Source organism: Cavenderia fasciculata, assembly GCF_000203815.1.
Source record: "Cavenderia fasciculata unplaced genomic scaffold Scf_ET2XIPL01CNAVH-3, whole genome shotgun sequence".
Classification (NCBI taxonomy): Eukaryota; Evosea; class Eumycetozoa; order Acytosteliales; family Cavenderiaceae; genus Cavenderia; species Cavenderia fasciculata.
The window spans coordinates 16,279-36,109 of record NW_004457723.1 but is presented as its reverse complement, the minus strand read 5'-3'; the positions used below and the strand labels follow the sequence as shown (position 1 = coordinate 36,109).

Here is a 19,831-nt window from a genome sequence, read left to right as displayed (position 1 = left end):
TTCGTTAGTCTACTAAGAAGATATGAGCGAACAAACATTAGATGTCAATATAGTGGGAGACCCAGTCAAGGGTGTAACCTTTACAACATTGAACGAGTCACCCGATGCCGATCTACAGTTTGCACAATTAACAGGTATGGGATACCTCGGTGGTAGTTTGTTTGGTGTATCGATCGGTCTCGCCGAATCAGTAATCAATCAACCAGCACCTGGTAAATCACGTAGAACTCACATATTGGATTGCTTGGGCAAGAACACTGCCAAGTATGCAAACACAACCGCTTCAATGATCCTCTGCTTTAGTGGTATCAGAAAGCTTTTACACTATGGCACTCCAATGAACGAATATAGTATATCAAATAATATCTTGTCTGGTTTTATTACTGGTACTGTTGTAAAGGCACCAGGTATGTTCAAAAACTAAACTAAACAACAACAATATATATATTTATATATATATATATTCAAAATAGAATGTGTACTCACCACATCATCTTTATCTATCATATCAATCTTATCAATAATTAAACAGGAGGTGCAGTCAAGGCAGCAGTTGGAGGTGCAGTTGGAGCAACATTAGGATTAATCGTATCACTTGGAAAGAGAAAACCAGAGTGGATGTAAGAAGAAGAATAAAACAACTCTAGATCTATTTATATGTACAACCTCCTCTCTATATTGGTTACATGTTTGTTTGTTTGGTTTTGGTCACCAATCAAATTTGGTTGGATCCAATATGACAATGAATGAATCTATTCTATTTCTTTCTAATTTAATTGGCATCATCAATCATATGATTATTACTACTATAACTATTGACATGTACTACTGCATGCGATGATGATGATGATGACGACACTTGGATGTTTATTGATATTAATGGATGGTGATGATATCAATTATTATCATCTATTGTCTTGTTGATTGTGTATATATTATATATATAAATTATATTATATTATTTGTATCGTATGTTGTTCTTCTTGTTATGTTGTTCTTCATGTTGTGTTGTGTTGTGTTGTTGTTGTTGTTGTTGTTGTTCTTTTATGTACATTATATTTTAGAATAAATAAATATTATATTATTGGTTGCGTTGCTATGATGATGATTGATTATGATTATTTGTTGCGTGTGATTAATAAGGGTTGGTGTTGTCTCTCTTTCTCTCTCTTTCTCTTTTGGTTGTGATCTTCATTATTATTATTATTGTGTGTCCTTACTACTAGTAGACAAATTTGTTTAGTAATACCAATAGTACAGAAAAAAGAATACCAAAGATGGCACTGACCACAATACTACTGACTATAAATTGTTTAACGAATCTCTCTCCACCTTTCTTATCAAGTTCGTGAAACCTAATAGAGATAGTAGATAGATAGATAAAAGATAAACAATTCAATTAATTAGTACCACATCCATTCATTATATCTATATATATATCACCTTACTTTGTATCATATCTATCTAATAAACTACTAACTTTATTGCCCATTTTAATATAGTACTAAAATTAAAGAAATGGAGTTTATGATTCAATGATTTTAAATAACCTATGACTTTAGGAATTTTACAATAAAAATAATTTTGTTTTTTTTTTTTTTTAAAAGAACACACAACTAGCTGTGGTTTCTCACTTTATGTTAATGTGTTAGACTCTTCTAATTAGAACTTGCATTATCTTGCATTATACATTTATCTATGAAATCATAATGCCTTTCGCTTGTTGGGTTGAGTTTGGAAACTACAAGACATACCTCACCTTTGCTAATCACACAAACTACGATTCCCTCTTCCCCACAATTAGAGCAGCCGAACAACTGGGCAATCCAAGCGGTCCAATCTTATTGTACAAGGATAAAACCCTGACAACACTTCTTGATCAAGAGGTTGAAGTTGATGTCACTCTTCTTCGCATCTATGTTTCTTCTCCGACTCAACAACCTCAGCTCGCACAGCAATGTAAGTTATAATCATTATAGTTTTATCAAACATTTGTTTTCTTCTTCCCTCTTCTTACTTATAATTTATTTCTTTATTTGATCTAGCAAATTTCTCTAATTTGGAGCAACTAGAGGCATATTTGAATGGATTAGGAATAACTAGTCAGGAAACCGTCAAAGACAAATCACCATTCATGGACAGAGAAAATGCAGTTGAGTCAGTTGCTCGTATTATTGAAGAAATGTACTGGTCATACCACTCTAAGAATCTCACCCGAGACGATCACCCTTTTTTTACTTGTCTTACTGGTGCTGGAATGGGAAAGACAACATTTGGTAGGGAGTGTCATCGACTTTTGAGGGAGTTCAACTTCTCTGACAACAAGATCTCTCAAGCCATGAAGTCATCTCTCTACATATTTATCGATTTCAATGGAGGTGGGGATCGACTTACAGAGTCGGATCTATCCACCAAGCCTGACTCGATCTCTGTAGCGCTGGAGAAAAGGATATTTGCCCGTGCGATCATGCACAAATCTTTTGATGTCATCTCTAAGCATCTCACTCAGGTACCCGATGAGCTCTTTTCGTTTGGGTCAACTTTTAGATATCTTAGAAAGAAATCAGGTATAAGCAATGATGATATACCTATTACAATCTTCTTGCACCTTGATGAGTTTCCATTGGCTCACGACTTTGTTGTCGAAAATAATCACCCTTCATTTGTCAATACAATGATCGAGGGGCTTGGTACTTATAGATGCAATGGAGAGACAGAGTCTGATGCAAACAATGAAAAAGTATTCCTCATTCCGCTCCTCACTGGTACCACATCAAAAGGTACAGAAACGAACCTCGTTCTCTCAAAATGGAAAATGCATCCCATCAATATTTTTCCTATCACACTCAAATCTTCGCTTTCGTTGATCGAGTCTATGTGCAAGAAACCTCCTCCTCTTCGATCAAAAAAAGAATCTATCTTGGAAGATCAACAATTCAAAACATTTATCAATGATCTTGGTATTATTCCACGATCTCTCATGAGAGTAATCAATTACATTAATAAGAATGAATCGCTCTGGATGGATGCCAACATCGACATTTATGGATTTCTTTTTGTGCTTCATCAAAAACTTTCGGATCGATTTAACTTCCCATTTGATGATGCGACCTCTATCACTCTACTCAATCATTGTTTATGTCAGAAACCATTGGGGTGGGACACCAAGATCACCGCCGACTCTACTGTTCAGCAATTTGCATATAATGGTCAACTCATTCTTGAGGAACGTAATAGATTTCTCTATCTCTTCATCCCGACTGCATCAATGCATTTCATTGCCAAGAATTTGAAACTTCCATACCTGCAAAAATTAGTCCAATTTCCATTGCCATCGAATTTCGGTGGATCTCCATTTGAGGAAATCACTGCAATCACTCTCATGTTGCGTAGCAACTCGTATCTGTCCACACCATTCACAATTCAAGATATTTTCCCATCTATTGAAGAGAATATTATCTTATCTTTCAAGATTGTTCCAAAAAATATTGACTGTATCTTCAAAGATAAAAACCAATGGATTGAAGGGTATGTTATTTTTGAACTTCACCATCCTTATTTCCCAAACTAACCTCCCCTTAGATCTCACCAAAAAACCAAAATCAACCACAGTTCTAAAATAGACTCATACATCTTAGATGGCAATGACGAGGTAAGGACGGTTTCGTTTGATCATGACATCCACATCATGGCCGATGGCAACACAAGCTTCGATATCAGACTCATTTACCAATTCGAGGTGCCAAGTCTGTCAAAAAAATTTGCCATGATCGTCATTAATTCCAAGTTCACCAACTCCCAAAAGTACATCGAAGACAAAACACTCAGTGACATCCAATCAACAACCGCCCATCTCAAACAAAGGTATCCCAACTATCTTGTCTTACCGGTCATGGTCACTAATTTCAAGATTTCAGATTCCATATTGCTTAAATATAAAAAAGACATTATCATTTATCACTCTAAAAACATTCACCACTTCTTTCCCGGGCTTTGGAGTCGTATCAACTTGGATGGCCAAGTCTCAAACCCAGTGTTTGTAAATCAATCTGATTTGCAATCGTTTGAGACCTCAGAAGAGGAAGTAGCAAAGGAGGAAATCAAGGCAACAAAAAACCCCATAATAAAAGCTAAAAATGTGCAAGTGGAGGAGGAGCAAGAGGAGGAACAAGAAATAATAGAAGAAATCAACGAAACAAAAACCTCCCAAAGAACAGCTAAAAAGAAGGAAGTGCAACCAGTCGAATCCAAGAAAAGTTCAGCCAGACTTACAGACAAGAAGAGAGCAATTGATGAATTGGATGAAGAGGAGAAAGATTTAGAAATTGTTGAATCCTCGCAACAAAGAAATCAAAGAAGGACCAAGTTCCAAAAACCCCCTCTACCAAATCAGCCAAGAAACCCTAAAACGGAGAAGACAAGAATAAACCAATGTTTTATTGTTTATAATTTGAATTCCTGAGCAGGGTATGAATAAATAAAAGATTGCTTTATTTAGATTCCACTTTTAGATTTTAAATCCAAGATTATATCATTCAATTCTGTAAATAGTTGTAGTGAGATATCGTTTCCTAGTTTATCCAATGTTTGAATTGTAAAGAATCTTTCTTGTTTGGTGTTTTCAATTAGCAGACTCTTTTCGGATGAAAGTACACGAAGCCTTAGTGTCGAGAGTAGGAATGAACATCGTAATTTTGGGACTGGTTCATCAATTAAAAACAAATATTTGGTAGATACCAATATATGATGTTTAAATAATTGTTTTTTGTTGTTGTCCAAATTTGAATCATCTGTTGTTGTTGTATCTAAACTAGAACCATCATCTTGGTCATTATAATTGTTGGTGTGTCGTTTCTTTTTGGTTTTAGTATTATGAATATAACTGTAATAGATGATATGGTCAACTTGACTTTCACGATTATGGTAATGGAGACCGCGGTCAATGGCAAATAGTATCTCTTGCCAGTACGACTTTTCATAGTTGTATGGTTGGATGGTGCCATCGGGGTCGATGAATCGAGGTGGTCGTGTACGGATTTGATGGTAGTCGATTGGTTCACGATACTTATTTCGCAGACCTTGTGACGTGTGACTGAGCATGTCAATGACGCCAATAGTCGGTTTGACAATCGACCCAATCACACCTTTTCCAAGACCCGTCAAAAACCCAATATTACCACTATCTTGGAAATCTTTTACTGGTTGATTGAATATACCGGCCAAGCCATGTGACACACCTTTAGTAAACTCTTTGATACCCATTGATAACCCTTCACCAAAGTATTTTGGTGCAGCTGCCCTGTTTTGCTGTCGTTCACGCATCTGCTGGTACCGCGAATCAAACGACAATGGTGCCATTGCCTTACCAATACTGCCAGTGATTCTACTCGTCGAGTTGAATATACCATACAATGAGTTTTTGAGCAACGATCGTGTACCCTTGAATATACCACCCAACACCACATTCTGGTTGATACCGGCACGTGACTCGTTGATAAAGTCGTTTATACCACGTGACAGACTGTTTGTCAGAGACATGGGTGCACCAAACATATCAGAGTAGAGAATAATCTTGCCAAACTCCCACTTGAAATGTGATAACAGTGCAGTCCCCATCTCGGCAATCGTGATAAACTGATGTTCCAGTTGCCATCTTTCCAAGTGTAGTGGTGCATTGTCGATATTGGCCATGGCCGATGCCACCGATCCAATCAATTTTTTCGAATAAAATGATGAACAATAACTTAATCGAATATCGATTGGTGGTATTATCAATTCTTCAAAATACATTCTTTTACTATCAACTGTTTCTGGTATTGGTAAAAATGTTCTAAAAACAAAATGAATAATATTAATTAATATTATTTTTCTTTTTTTTTTTCTTTTTTCCTTTCTTTAACTTACAAATTTAATTTAGATTTTGGTTTATCTTTAAAGAAATCCAATTGAATTAATAATTGATAGATACAATAGATAAGAGTTTCATCAATTTGAGCTTTCAATGGTTGAATTTTGAATTTCAATTGTTTGATGTAATCTATACCAACTTGTTTATCTTGTTGTTCCAGTTGGTACTTGGTTGATTTCGAAAAGACTGCAGTTAGGAAATGGTTACTATCTTGATCCAGATCTGATTCCGAGGAGGAAGGAGTTTCCTTTGAATCAGTAGTAACAATTTCAGGGTATGGAGTGTTGTATAGTTGATTATCAACTTTGAGTTGGTGGATTGATAGATGAATATCTTGTTCATAGTTGTAGGATTCTCTAAACTTGATATTGATACCACGCAGCGTCAAGAATAATAGTTCTTGAGGTTGACCATCAATCAGTGATATACTAACACCACCCATATACACATCGACCGATAATCTATTGGGAGGTTGATTGTTGGTATTGGTTGGATCACCTTCACGTTGTGGGAGGGGTAGATTTGCTTCAGCACCAGGTTGATTGATATCCACCAAACACAATACTTTGGTAGGACCGTTTGCATAGACCAATGTCTTTATCTTTGCAGAATAACCAGTCTGTGTTTTAATAACAATCGGTGAACTTGAACTATACAACTTGTTCAATTTCATCGTCCTCGAATATCGAGTATTTGGTATTGTAATCTCTAATACATCTTCCAATAATGGTTCATCAAATACATATCTAATTGTCTTTTTACTATTTATAGTATGTTTAATATTTGTTTCCTAATAAATAACAATAAAATAAAAATTAATATAAGAATATTTCCTAAATATATATATTATTTGATTTCTTACAAGTTGAGAAATGATAACTGGGAATGGAGTTAGATTTTCAATTTTGAATGGTGGATAATTCTTTGATTGAGGATTGAAAATAATAAAGAATAATCCATTCTCTTGTAATATTTGAACCAATGGCATATATAATCCATCATCTTCATCCTTATTATTATTATTATTGACCTGTTGTGGTTGTTGTGGTTTCTTTGGAAGTTTTAATGACAAATAAATTGCTTTGGTGACAGATGTTTTAAATGCACCGCTCCAAGGATTGTCAGTATCCAATCTAACACACATGAATTGTTCCAAATTATCATCCAAATAATGGAACGGAAGTGATTCACCAGGTACAACATGATAATCTTTATAAACCAATGAATCCTTTTGACAATAATAAAGTTTAAATGGTAAATTATTAATTAAAATAAATTTTGGTGATATTGTTAATTGTTTTGTTCTAAAATGCTAAATAAATTAAATAAAACAAAAATTATTAATATATAAATATCTATTTCTTTTTTCTTTTTTTTTCTTTTTTTTTCTATTTACCTCTTTTTCAACAGAAATTAAAGTTTTAAATTGTAAAGATAATTCTTTATCAAATTTCATTTTTTTGATTGTTATATCATCGTCGGCTTTAATTTTTGATAGACGAACAGGTTGAGATGATTTACTATTGTCAACTTTGAAAGAGACGAATGAATCGGCAGGTGATATCATGAGAGGTGGTGGAATCAGTGCCTTCATATCGTACCATTCTCTTGGATCTTTGTATGGGTCGATACATTCTTCGAGTGATGGTTGGGTGAGTGACTTCATGGTGTATTCACCATTATTGATTGAAAAGTTGGCATTTAATCCAGTACGGTTGATCACCCAGAATTCAGAGTAAATGCATATCTTGGCGATACCATACAATGATCGTTGTTCAATTTTCAGTGTCACCATACCCGCTGTCGACGTTGCATTGTCCATATTCATTTTAATGAGTTGGTTGTTAATATCTCGTTCAGTGGAACTGGTGATTTGGAAAAAGTTGCTCCACTTGAACTGGTCAACCTTGACACGCATCATTGTTTTCAACTGCGTGTTGATTGATAGCAGCTGGATAGATTTGCCAGGTTCCAAAGTAAACTCTTCCAACATTTCATTGGATAGTGCGTCATAGATACGTGCAGACATGGGACAATACAACGTATTCTCAATCACCAGTGGTGCGGAAATGATAATGATGTGGTTGTTGCGTTGTTCCATCAATAGTTGTCTTTGACGTTGCTGTTTACTCTCTTCGTCGTCGTCTCCTCCTCCTCCTATTCCTTCACCATCTTGTTCGTCCAAGTCATCTTCATTGTACATATCATTCTCTTCGGTACTGTCCATATAGTGCGTGTCAATCTGCACATTATAATAGAGACGTCTGTGAATACACAGTTGGAAGAATGCAGGTTGCTCACACATGATGGGCGTGCTCTGCTTGCCCGACGACTTGTCAAATATTCTAAAGTGTGGTTGGTGTTGATACTGCACTTGGAGAGGTGCCAATGGCAATGACTTTGACTCGTGCGGACCGATTGTCGACAATGTTCCGTAGGGCAGAGTCTCCTCATCACGCACGGTTGGATTGTAGAATGGTTTGTCAAAATACTGTATTGGACCGTCGGTATTGTTGGTGATCAGAGTGTTGGAACGGATGATCAACAAACGATTACCATCACACACTGTAATCTCATACACCAATTGTTGATAGTTGTAGGTCAGACTCGACTGTTGGTGTTGGATTTGTGGGTCGGACGGTGTGAGGTTAAAGAAAAAGGTTCCACTCTTGTCGATTGGCAAAGAGGTGATTTCCCGCCACCCATGCATCGCCAAATTGATACGATAGTTTGAAATCGAAGTTGCATCTCTAAATTTACTTCTTGGTTCCTCCAAACTAAATGTAATATCACTACCATTTTCAACAAATGATTTCTTTAGATATTGTTTTTGTTGATTTTGATTATGATGATTATGATGATGATGTGGATGTTGATATGAATGATATTTAATTGTATCTTCTTCATTCTCTTCTTCTTCAGAGTCGTCTTCTTTTTTTTGTCCTGGTTGAGGTTGATTATTATTATTATTATTATCACTAACATTATTAATCCACCATTCCAATTTCATACCAGTACCATTTCTCAAGATAAATGTGTGCAGCAGTGTTGAAGAAGATGAAATAAATCTTGATGGTATTTCAATTGGTGTAAATACTGTTGATCCAGCATTATTATTATTATTATTATTATCATCTTTTGTTGTTGGTTTATCTTCTACTACTGATGTTGTTGCTGCTGATGATGAACCTCTCTTTTCATTCTTTTTAATATCATTAAATTTAGTAATGAGATCCAATTGTTTGATAGTTTGATATGATGAATAAAGAGTATCAATGAGAGCTTTAGAGATATTTAGATTCATTTGACGACTTGAAGATAGTACTATATTGGTTGAAACATCCTTTTCACCAACACCATTCTTTTGATCAATAGCTTCTGTCATGTCTTGTGACTTTTGAAGTAGGTTTGGTTGTTGATTTTCAATAGTTTCAATACCTAATTTGAATCCCCAATCTTCAAGGGCAGGTTCCCAAGCTGATTTTTGTGGATTAAAATAGTTGGCAACTATAAACATGGCCATCAACACTTTAGTGTCCAACACCTCTAGTGATATATTGGATATCTTGAAATCGGCTATACCAGCATACTTTCCACCATGATCATTAATCAATGTAATCTTGATACGTGGTGATTGGAAATTGATTCTTGGTTTGGATTTGGGTGGTAGTGGTGGAGGTACCGACGTCGGTTGAGGAATATGTTGAGATGAAGTAGAGTATCTTAAATACTTTGAACTACTAGACCGACTGAGTCGAAGATTATTTTGTTGTTGTTTTTGTTTTTGTTGTTTGTACTTTTCAAATATCTCCTCGTCGATCATTTTGTTGACCGTATCTGCAATGTCTTGGTAGATCTGGTGACACAGCAGGAAATCTTGGTATGAAAAGGTGATGTGGATAGGGTTGACCGACACGAGTATATCGATTGGCAGTTCATCGTCACCTCCCTCGACCTGCGATATATTGACGGTCAAGTTGAACGGATCAATGATAGAGACGGACGTGTGTATGAGGTCGTCCAATCGACACTTGAACAATTCAAACTTGTCAACACACATTTGAAAGTCAGAGTATGTGAGAATGTTGCCAGTCTGTGTCGCCAGCTTACCAATTGCCGAAGCTTTGACAATGAGTGCGCGGCTGTCTAGTCGCTCTGGCTTTTCAATCATACAAATCTCTGCCTTTGTCACTTGTATATGAATATTCTTTTGTGGTTGTAACCCTTCCTTTGTATTATACAATGAAATGGTCGTTCCAGACTTGTTGTTGTTGTTGAGTTTATCACCATCTTCCATTTTCTTATTATCTTCTAGCATTGCTTTGACAGGTGTTCGTTTAACAATAGGAGCAATACTATCACTACTTGATTCTAGATCGTCGTCCTCCTCATCCTCTTCATCCTCTCCATAACCAGTGGTTGGTGAACCAGGTGGAATGATTAAAGGAGACAAAACAGGTGACTCGATATCCGAGAGTGACGTGAGTGCTTTGACACCCGGCATGACAAAATCAATAATCGCACAAATCGATTCAGGTACCAACACTACTCTACAATGATCCAACGATATCTTCATCTCCATATCACCATTTCTCTTTTCACAAATATCAATTGTCAATTCTTTTTCATTTTGATCATTTTTTGAATGATATAATAATTTCTAAAAACAAACAAACAAATAAATAAATATTAACATTAATATTATTCATCCATCATATTTCTTTCTTTCTTCATTCTTTGCTTACTCTAAATTGATTATTTGCAGATTTTCTAGTATCAATCAATTCAATTGAATTCATTGTAAAAAGAGTATATTCATAATCATAGAGATACTCGATGATGGAGAAATCCAACTTGTCAACTTCAAATGATACTACAGACTCGCTTCTATTCTTTCTAAAGATTTCCACAGAGATGTGTGGAATTCTAAATGAAATCTGGTCACGAATATCGTTCTTGTCGGCTTCCGATGGCAACATGTTGTGTTTGTCGAGTCGTTGGATCGTTCTCTTTTTCTTTTTCTTCTTTTTGAGGTTTGGCTCGACCAACGACTTGATGATGGCCATCAACAGCGTGTACTGCTTGTCAGTGATACCAATCGAGATGGGCGACAACTCACCCAACACCTTTTGTTTCTGTGTGTACTTTGGTGAGTTGGGTTCTGGGTCAAACGATTCAACACATATATACAAATTGACCTGGTTTGAGAGTTGCTCGATTGTCTGCTCATCCACCTTTCCATTGGTAAATTTACAAGAGTGGAAATTAATAGACGACGCATAGATATAAACCTCTTCCAACACAATACTAGGTGAATCCAAACAATATGAATAACAATTGAATATTGATATATGTCCCAAATCTGCTATAATCACATAAGGTGATGATGAATTCTTTGGGAATATAATTCTTGGTGCATTTACATCAACTTCAAATAATACCTCTAAAAACAATTAAAATAAAACAATATAAATATTAATATATATATTTTTTGTTTGTTTGTTTGTTTGTTTGATATTTACTTTTCTTTTGATGTTTAACAGTGATCATTTCAACAGCACCTTTTGCACTTTCTTTGATTTTTTTGTTATCAATATCAAAATCTTCAAAGTATTCTGTTAGACGATCGATTAAACTACGAATGACGATTAGTTTTACCGAACTCATTCTAACACTAATAGTAGTGTCATAGGGTGGTTCAGTGGCAGTTGATTTGGTTGAAGTTGAATAGGAAGGAGATCCAACATTGGGTGTATTGTCTCCCCCTTCACTATCACCATCACCACTACTCTGACTCGATTTGTTATAAGACATTACATAAATCTCTACCATGTGTTCACCATCTGTACCAAATAATGGTCCTAAATCTTTTGATGCATCTTTTGATATATCATGAATTAATAAATTTCCTAATTTAAACTAGATAGAAAATATAATGTTAATATTAATATTTAATAGGATGATTGATTGCTTATATGCTTACTCTCATAACTGAAGATTCAATATCAATATCAAAATTAAGTGATAATTGTTTAATAGAGAATGCAAAATAGGATTCATCATTCTCATTGAAATTGATAATCAATGATTTCATGGTGATGGCAATAATAATCTTTGGATTATTCTTGTCTGCTTTAAATGCTTCTTGTGGAGGTGATGTAGTTGGTTTTTTAAGTGTACTATATCCTCCTCCTCCAGTAGTATTGGTATTAGGACTTGATTCTTGTTGCTGTTGTTGAGCTTGTTGTTGTTGTTGAACTTGTTGATGATGTTGTCTTTTAGATACAGTATCAATAATGATAGATTCAATGTCTTTGGTAAGTCCAATTAATTTGGTGACGATCAACTTGTTACAATTGAATTGTAGAGTATTAAAGGTGATGTCAATTTGTTGAGAGATACCACTGTATTGAGGTGACGTCTTTTGAATCGATGATATTGAAACGGTTATTAAATTTTCATTCTCTTCCACCACCATCTCACCACTCGAGCTAGTATTAATGGACGTCGACGACTTGGCCAAATACCTAAGATGACTATTTGGATCATGGAATACTTGATAGAGATCTTCGATGTAGAGATGTTTCAACGTAAGCAATATAGAGACATCGTACGTTCTCTTGTGAACCTGTGCACCAATACCACTTATAAACAATCGAATGAATGGTTTTTCATTTTCAGTAATGACCAAACTAATTGCAGGCAACGAGAAATTAACTTCCAACAATGTATTGTATAACATTAAAATGGGTACTTGATCAGCTGGATTTAATTCCAATTCTTCCAATAATAATCCTGGTCCTGGATTCTTTTCATTGTCAGATGCTGGTATATCTTGGAAATTACCTTCCTCTGTAGTCTCTTCTTGTTGCTGTGAAGGTGATTGTAGAGGAGAGGAATACAATCCCTCTATATCGGTGATTGGAGTGGTTGGAGTAGATAAAACAGTTGAAACTGGTGGTAATTCATTTGGTTTAATCGAATCCATAATTCTTATCAACATTTCAATAGTTTCTTTTGATAATTGAATATTTAATAATGGTAAATCTCCAAATAATCTAAAATTAAATAAAATTTGTAAATATTTAAATTTATATTTATATTTGATTGATTCGTTACATACTTTAACTTTGTTAACAATGTTTGAGATTGTATTATACATTTATAGATTGAAAAATTAATATCGAATTTATTTACAAGTGGAAGTGCCGTATTCTAAATATAAATAAAAAAAAAAGAATAAAGTTAATAAAAATAAAAAAAATATATATTGTGCGATTTGATTTGATTTCTACATACATTTGAAATAATAAATAATTGAATATTTTTAAGTTGTAATTCATAAAGATCATAAAGATAATTACTTGGAACTATTTCTTCTTCATCACCATTACTAGTTTTTAAAAGTCTTGAAGTTTCATGTTCCATTCTTGAATTATCAGTTGTATTTTGATGATGGGTATGAGTATGATTGGTTGTATGATTATGATGATGATGAGAAGAAGAAGAAGTAGAAGAAATATTTCGAGAATCCTTTTTCTTCTTTTTCTTTTTATCATCTTTTTTACGTTGTTGTTTGGTTTTACGTTTACTTTCATCATCATTATTTTCATCATTTTCGTCATCATCATCTTTCTTTGGTTGACCCAATATATAAAGAGTTCTTTCTTGTTCATAATCACTATCTTGATCATTGAGTAATGATGCTTCTTGACTCTTTCTAAAATCATCTTGATCTTGACGTTGAACAGCTTCAAAATCCTTGCCTTGGAATGGTTTGTTTGAACTGATCAAACTAAACGAACCCAAATCCAAAACTAAAACGGGTGATGCCAGTGACGAGAAACTCTCTGGTACCAAGATATGAGGGGCATTGATATTAATGTCCAAATCCACCGTCTTGTGATTCTGCAATTCATATTGTATTCTAAGTGTAGTCTTGTCCTTGAATATTTTAATTTGGTTTCTAGCTGCCTCTTCAATATCTTTTAATGTATTACTAGGTGCATTACCAAAGAATTCCACTAAAATAATAAGATAAAGATAATTAATATTTAATAAATGTATATATATTATTATTTGGTATTTGTTATTTTTAACTTACAAACAGAATCTAAAATTAATTTACTATAAATGATTTCCAATGGAAGAGTTTCAATAAATACTACATAGTTGGCATCAGAGTTTAGAGGGTTTTCTTGAATGGACATTTCGAAAAGAGGTTGTTTTTCGGTCAATGCATCTTGGTATTCTCCACTGATAGACGATGCAGTGTCATCGGCTGTTATATATTCCGAGACTGCATCTTCAGTATCAATCAATGATGGTATGTTTGAGATATCAACTCCACTACCACTCGTATGAATGGATGAAGATGATGATATTAAAGATGGTAATAATTGAGATTGTGATTGTGATTTGGATAGTTGTTGTTGATTATTATTATTACTACTATTACTATTACTGTTATTATTATTTACATTTCTTTGAGCTACACTTTCATAAATGAGTGAATTTTTAAGTGGACCCATTAACATTGGATATACAGTATTATCAGTATAACGATCATACACATGAATCGTTTCCAAAATAGTTTGTAAATACAATGATTCTACAAACTTGTCCAATTTCAATGACATGTTGCTCATTACAATCACCAAATCTTCCTCCTTTTTCACACCATCTCCTCCATCTTTGTCTTTGGTATTATTTTGGTCCTTTGGTCTTGCTAAAATCAAAGCAACCGATACTTTTTTAATATTAAAGTTTAATCTATTTTTTACATACTATCAAAATTAAAAAAAAAGATTAGAAGATGAAATAAACTTTCTTGAATAACAATAATAATAAACTTACATCTTTAGGATATACAATATTTTTTGAAGCTTGATGTTCATTATAATCAATGGTTGAATAAAACTCTCTTCTTTGTTCATTGGTCAATTCGAGTGTGTCTAGTAGGATATCCTTTTCCTTTTCATCTTGATGTTTGCTTGTTTGTTCACCACCAAAACTAAACCATCTAAACCATCCTCCACCACTGGCCGATGTATCATGGGTATCATGAACCACTGACTTTTTCGACGAATCATTCAATACTGACTTTAAAGTAGGTGACAATGAACTTGGTGAAGACGATGACGAAGATGCAATACTAGATTTCTCCTTTGAAATCACCTCTTCTCCTCTAATCTCTGCATCTGCAATCGATCTGAAATAAATTAAATCTTCAAATCCATATTCTCTTTCAAAACTCTCTAATCTATGTTTGTTTGCCTCTGAAAACTAAATAATAAATTAAAGTTGTTAGAAAATGGATATAAATATTAAAATAATATTATTTCCGTCTACATACATTTTTTCCTTTTCTTTTTTTCATTTTATATAATGAAATATATTCTAATCGATCTCTACGACGTTTTTCTATATATTCTCTGGTCCATTTAGATCTCTTTTCGGAAATGTCACTACGAATACACTGGATTGCAAATCTCCAACGATCCTTTGCATTCGCCAGTGGTCCATTCTTTAGTCTTCGGTATTTCTCTCCTTTTTTCAGCAAAGAGAACCATTCGACCAATGCCATAATACCCATATATTGATTAGACTCTAGTTCCAATTTAATATCATCAAATTCGAAATTCAATGTATATGCAGGTATCAATTTATTTGGTATAATTGATTTGTTAATTAATAGCTAGAAAATAAATAGAAAATAAAATAGAATTAATAAACTGAGGAATATTATTTAATATTTTAAATATATTATATTTGTTTGATTTGTTTACCTTTAAAGAACCACAAATTGGATGTAATAAATAATTATGATCTTTGACATCTTTAATTAAATGAGTCATTTTCTTTTCAAGATCATTTATATCTTTACATTGTAAAATGTCTGATTGTATGCCAGTGTCCCAGTAGACTGCTAGATTCTTCAGAGTGATCAACTTGTGAACAAGTTGATGTGGTGCATGTATATAGGTAGATTTCCACTCTTCATTGGTCGACTCTGCCTTTAGATGTTCCAACGTAACACCAAAACAATAGGGTGGGTTCAAAGGATTAGTCACACTATCCTCAAATCTAACATGTACATTTGAAATGGATAATTGAATATTATCAACTATCTTGTTTCTAAGACTCTCTGCAAATGATGTTGAATTGGTTCCAATATTTGATGATGAAGTATCTCCCATACTACTTGGGTTATTATTATTATTATTATTATTATTATTATTATTATTATTATTATTAGTTGTTGTACTTTCAGTACTTGAATCTAATGGTGGTGATTGAGATGTTGGTGATGATGATGATGATGACGATGAAGATGAAGATGATGAAGAAGATGTTGATGATTGTGGTAATGAAGATGATAATGATTCAGCTTGTCTTTCCTCTTTTAAAGATTCATGAATTCTTAGACGATCCATCTTTTTCTTGATTTTGATATCTTCATCTTCTTCTTCCCATTCGTCTTGTGATTTTGGTACAGCTACCAAATACACCTTGTCAATGTATATAATCACCGGTTCAGTCTTTAGATTATTCCATGGTATCTTGAGAGTCAACTTTCCCAAAAAGCCAGCCTTGACAGTGAACGGTAGATTATTAAATGACTGTAATGCACTCTTTTTCAATTCCAAGTTCTCTAATGTTACATTACCTACATACATACATCAATCAAAATAACAATAACAAATAATATAATTTGTCAGTATCATATACTACAATCTTCAAATTGATATACATACCACTCCAGATTCCAATCTTTAAGTTTTCAGTATTCAATGTCTTAATATACTTTCCAAGATACCTTGTGAGTATATCTGCAACAAATCCTTCAAACATTCTTGTTTGTTTGTTTTGTCTATACTACTCTATAGAGTACTAAATAAATTAAAACACACACACAAGGATAGATACGCTGTTTGTTCTTTTTATTAACTAATCATTCAAACACTCTACTCTCCTCTCTATCTATCTATGTCTTTGTTATTTTATATATATATGTAAATACTTTTGTGAATGATTTAATCAAAAGTAAATACTACGTGTGAGCAGAACGGCACTGATATTGAAGAATAAAAACCATTAAAATTTTTGGTGAAGTTCGCACTGACCCATCCCACCAACCTACACTATTCCAAACCATCCTCTCGTCCTAAAAAGTCAAACTTGGGTCGGTATGACCCTTTTATTCATATCCTCATCCCAACACAAATCATACTAAACCCAATTAAGGTCATATTATTGTCACATAGTCGTTTGGGAAATCCCATTGATCATTCAAGTGTTTTATTCATACCTTCAACTCAGCAAAGAAATAATCACGAAAAATAGCACAAAATGTTTGTGTCACAAAGAAACAAAAAAGAAAGAGACATCGTTTGGGTGTACATACATTACATATTTATTTTTGTTAAGAAGGATGAACTATAGTCTCAAACAACAACAACAACAACATCAACATCAATATCTATTAGATAGATAGTTCTTTAGTAGTAGAATGACAAGTACAAGTAAAGATAGTAGTAGAGGAGTTGCTGCAGCAAGCGTATTTAAAAACAGGTATTTGTTGCTGACGATACTTGGGTTTACGAGAGACTATGACAATGTAGAGTTGTTTGGAGCACGTGTACCGGTGTATCAACCAACACAAGATGATATTAGAGACAAGAAGAAGTATTGCAAGAGACGTCGGTACTTGGAGTTGGTACGTGACTTGGACTGGGTGATCGAACAGAATTACTATAGTCTGTTACGAGATATCTTGACAACACGTCCAGAGGAAGCTGCTAGGTTTGCAACTGCTAAAACAATACAGCTGACGCAACACTTGGTTGGTGATACTGCAATGATCACCTTGTTGTTAAAGGCACTACCGGACCAGTTTTACAACTACTTTGCACCGGGTCGTGATGACCCTACAAATGTGCCGTCTCTCGGTCCCGTAGCAAGCTACTTGCAACTAATTGCACAAAATGGTAATGTGGATGTGTGGAATGCTGTCATTACATTTATCAACAAGGGGATTGCCAGCAAGACTATCTCTGCTCCTCCACCAATACCTCCTCCTCGAGGTGGTGGTGGTATAGCATTCTTCCAATTCTACACTGGGACTGTTGAAACAAGTGATGATAATCATCCACGTTTCAATACTATCCTTCCAATACTATTTAAACAAAAGGTGCAAATGTCTAAAGATACATTAGATGTGCGTAACATCAAGGTGATGCAACTGATCCACCAATGCATAAAGTCTAATCAACTTAGAATGCTAGCTCATATAATCAACATGGTTGGTGTTGATCGTGTATGTGCGTTCATTGATGACATGGCTATTAATAATAATAATAATGCCAACCCACTCCAAGTACACATGTTAAACGACACACATGTCGCTGCCACCGAGACACTCCAATATATCTCTAAAACTCTGCCCTTCAAAACACTATGCAATCTCTTTAAAACACCTCTTCCAATGATCCTCCTCACCAACGACCATTTACTCATCACGTCTCACCTCACCTCTTTTCCAAAACCAACTAAATCCGATTACTTTACATTCTTGGACTACTTGCTTCGAAACCATACAACTCAATCTTCATCCTCCTCCATTTCACCTGTTGTCTTGACAATCATTATAAATCACTTTCTTCCTCTTGTCTCGACACTCACAACATGTGATGAATTGGTTCACAGAGTCAATTCAACTTTTACAACACCAACCAAACAAAATAATCAAAACAAAGAGATTGTTTGTAAATACAATTTATCTTATTTAATAGAATTGTATTTTGAATTGACAAATAACAAAGACAAAGACAAAGATGTCCATAATCAAAAAATAGAAGATACATTCCAATATTTGGTTCAACAACATACAACCCATACTGAACCAACCCTCAACAAAAGATGTGAATATTTATTAAAAAGAGTTGGATTTTATTCTATTTGTCAGTATGGGACATTAGAGATTGTAAAGACATCATTTACATTATTACAACAAACACCAAAAGACAATACAAATATTAAATTTGGTAAACAATCTGTTAATTTGTTATCAAGAGATGTATCAGTATTGTCATTTTGCACTGATATCATTGTTGCCAACAACAACAAAAACAACAACAAATTGACATTGACATTTAATGCAAAAGATTCTTCACAAGCCATTAAATTAGCATTTGACAATACCAGTGGTAGTAGTGGTCGCGGTCGTCAATCCTGGGATATTATAGAATATTTGTGTAATATAGCAACAACCATACCAATCTTCAAAACAATATTCAATATTCCACCAGAATTATATTCTGTGCTTTGTCAAAAAGGACTTTCAAATTTGGCAATTGCATTACAACCAAATGGTGGTAACGGTAACGGTAGCAGTGGTGACTATTCGGTAGTTGTTAATCCACCAGATTCATCAACACCAGCAGTATCACAATACCAATCAACACAAGATAGTTTATATAGAGCACAATCAATACTACAAAATGCACAACCACACAATTATACAAGTAATTGGAACAAATTGTTTGATATGGCTACCAGTCGTCAACAATTTCTAGTTGTAAAGTATCTTGTTACAAATCCACCTTCTACACCGATCATCCCAGTTATTAGTCTAGATGCAGCCATACAAATGATGAATTTCCAGTATGTCAAAGATTTGGTGGAATCGGATCTGGTAAGGATTACTCTTTCAGTTGTCGCGGTTGAGACTTGGCAGTGTGTCGGTACGTACGGATCGTTGGAATGGATTGAAAAGATACTCTTAAAGTATGACCCCTATTGTACCGGTAGACAACTCATTCCAAGATTACAATCACTTCGATTCGGTGCTAAATTAAATTATCATCATGGTACTCAAATTATAAATGAATTGGATACCAACCCAATCCTCAAATATTAAAA

General features: G+C 34.2%; 3 protein-coding genes across 3 annotated transcripts; 2 read left to right on the top strand and 1 right to left on the bottom strand.

Moving 5' to 3' along the window:
* Nucleotides 1-22: 22 nt before the first annotated feature.
* Nucleotides 23-4,407, top strand: DFA_06856 (uncharacterized protein; the record flags this gene model as incomplete). Its single annotated transcript, XM_004358045.1, is given in 8 exon segments — nucleotides 23-407; nucleotides 533-620; nucleotides 1,065-1,144; nucleotides 1,608-1,647; nucleotides 1,667-1,959; nucleotides 2,046-2,780; nucleotides 3,945-4,327; nucleotides 4,360-4,407. The coding sequence occupies 8 exon segments, from the start codon at nucleotides 23-25 to the stop codon at nucleotides 4,405-4,407; spliced, it is 2,052 nt and encodes a 683-aa protein (XP_004358102.1).
* Nucleotides 4,408-4,494: 87 nt separating this feature from the next.
* On the bottom strand, nucleotides 4,495-16,762 carry vps13F (vacuolar protein sorting-associated protein 13 family protein; the record flags this gene model as incomplete). The annotated part of the gene is made up of 15 exons (XM_004358044.1): nucleotides 4,495-5,830; nucleotides 5,905-6,698; nucleotides 6,771-7,220; nucleotides 7,305-10,568; nucleotides 10,654-10,959; nucleotides 11,200-11,351; nucleotides 11,431-11,827; nucleotides 11,892-12,966; nucleotides 13,032-13,123; nucleotides 13,208-13,932; nucleotides 14,013-14,694; nucleotides 14,765-15,193; nucleotides 15,264-15,605; nucleotides 15,697-16,577; nucleotides 16,666-16,762. 15 exons carry the CDS (start codon nucleotides 16,760-16,762, stop codon nucleotides 4,495-4,497), a joined length of 11,022 nt encoding a protein of 3,673 aa, XP_004358101.1.
* Nucleotides 16,763-17,420: 658 nt separating this feature from the next.
* DFA_06854 (uncharacterized protein) lies at nucleotides 17,421-19,829 on the top strand (the record flags this gene model as incomplete). Its single annotated transcript, XM_004358043.1, has 1 exon — nucleotides 17,421-19,829. The coding sequence occupies one exon, from the start codon at nucleotides 17,421-17,423 to the stop codon at nucleotides 19,827-19,829; it is 2,409 nt and encodes an 802-aa protein (XP_004358100.1).
* Between the last annotated feature and the right edge of the window lie 2 nt (nucleotides 19,830-19,831).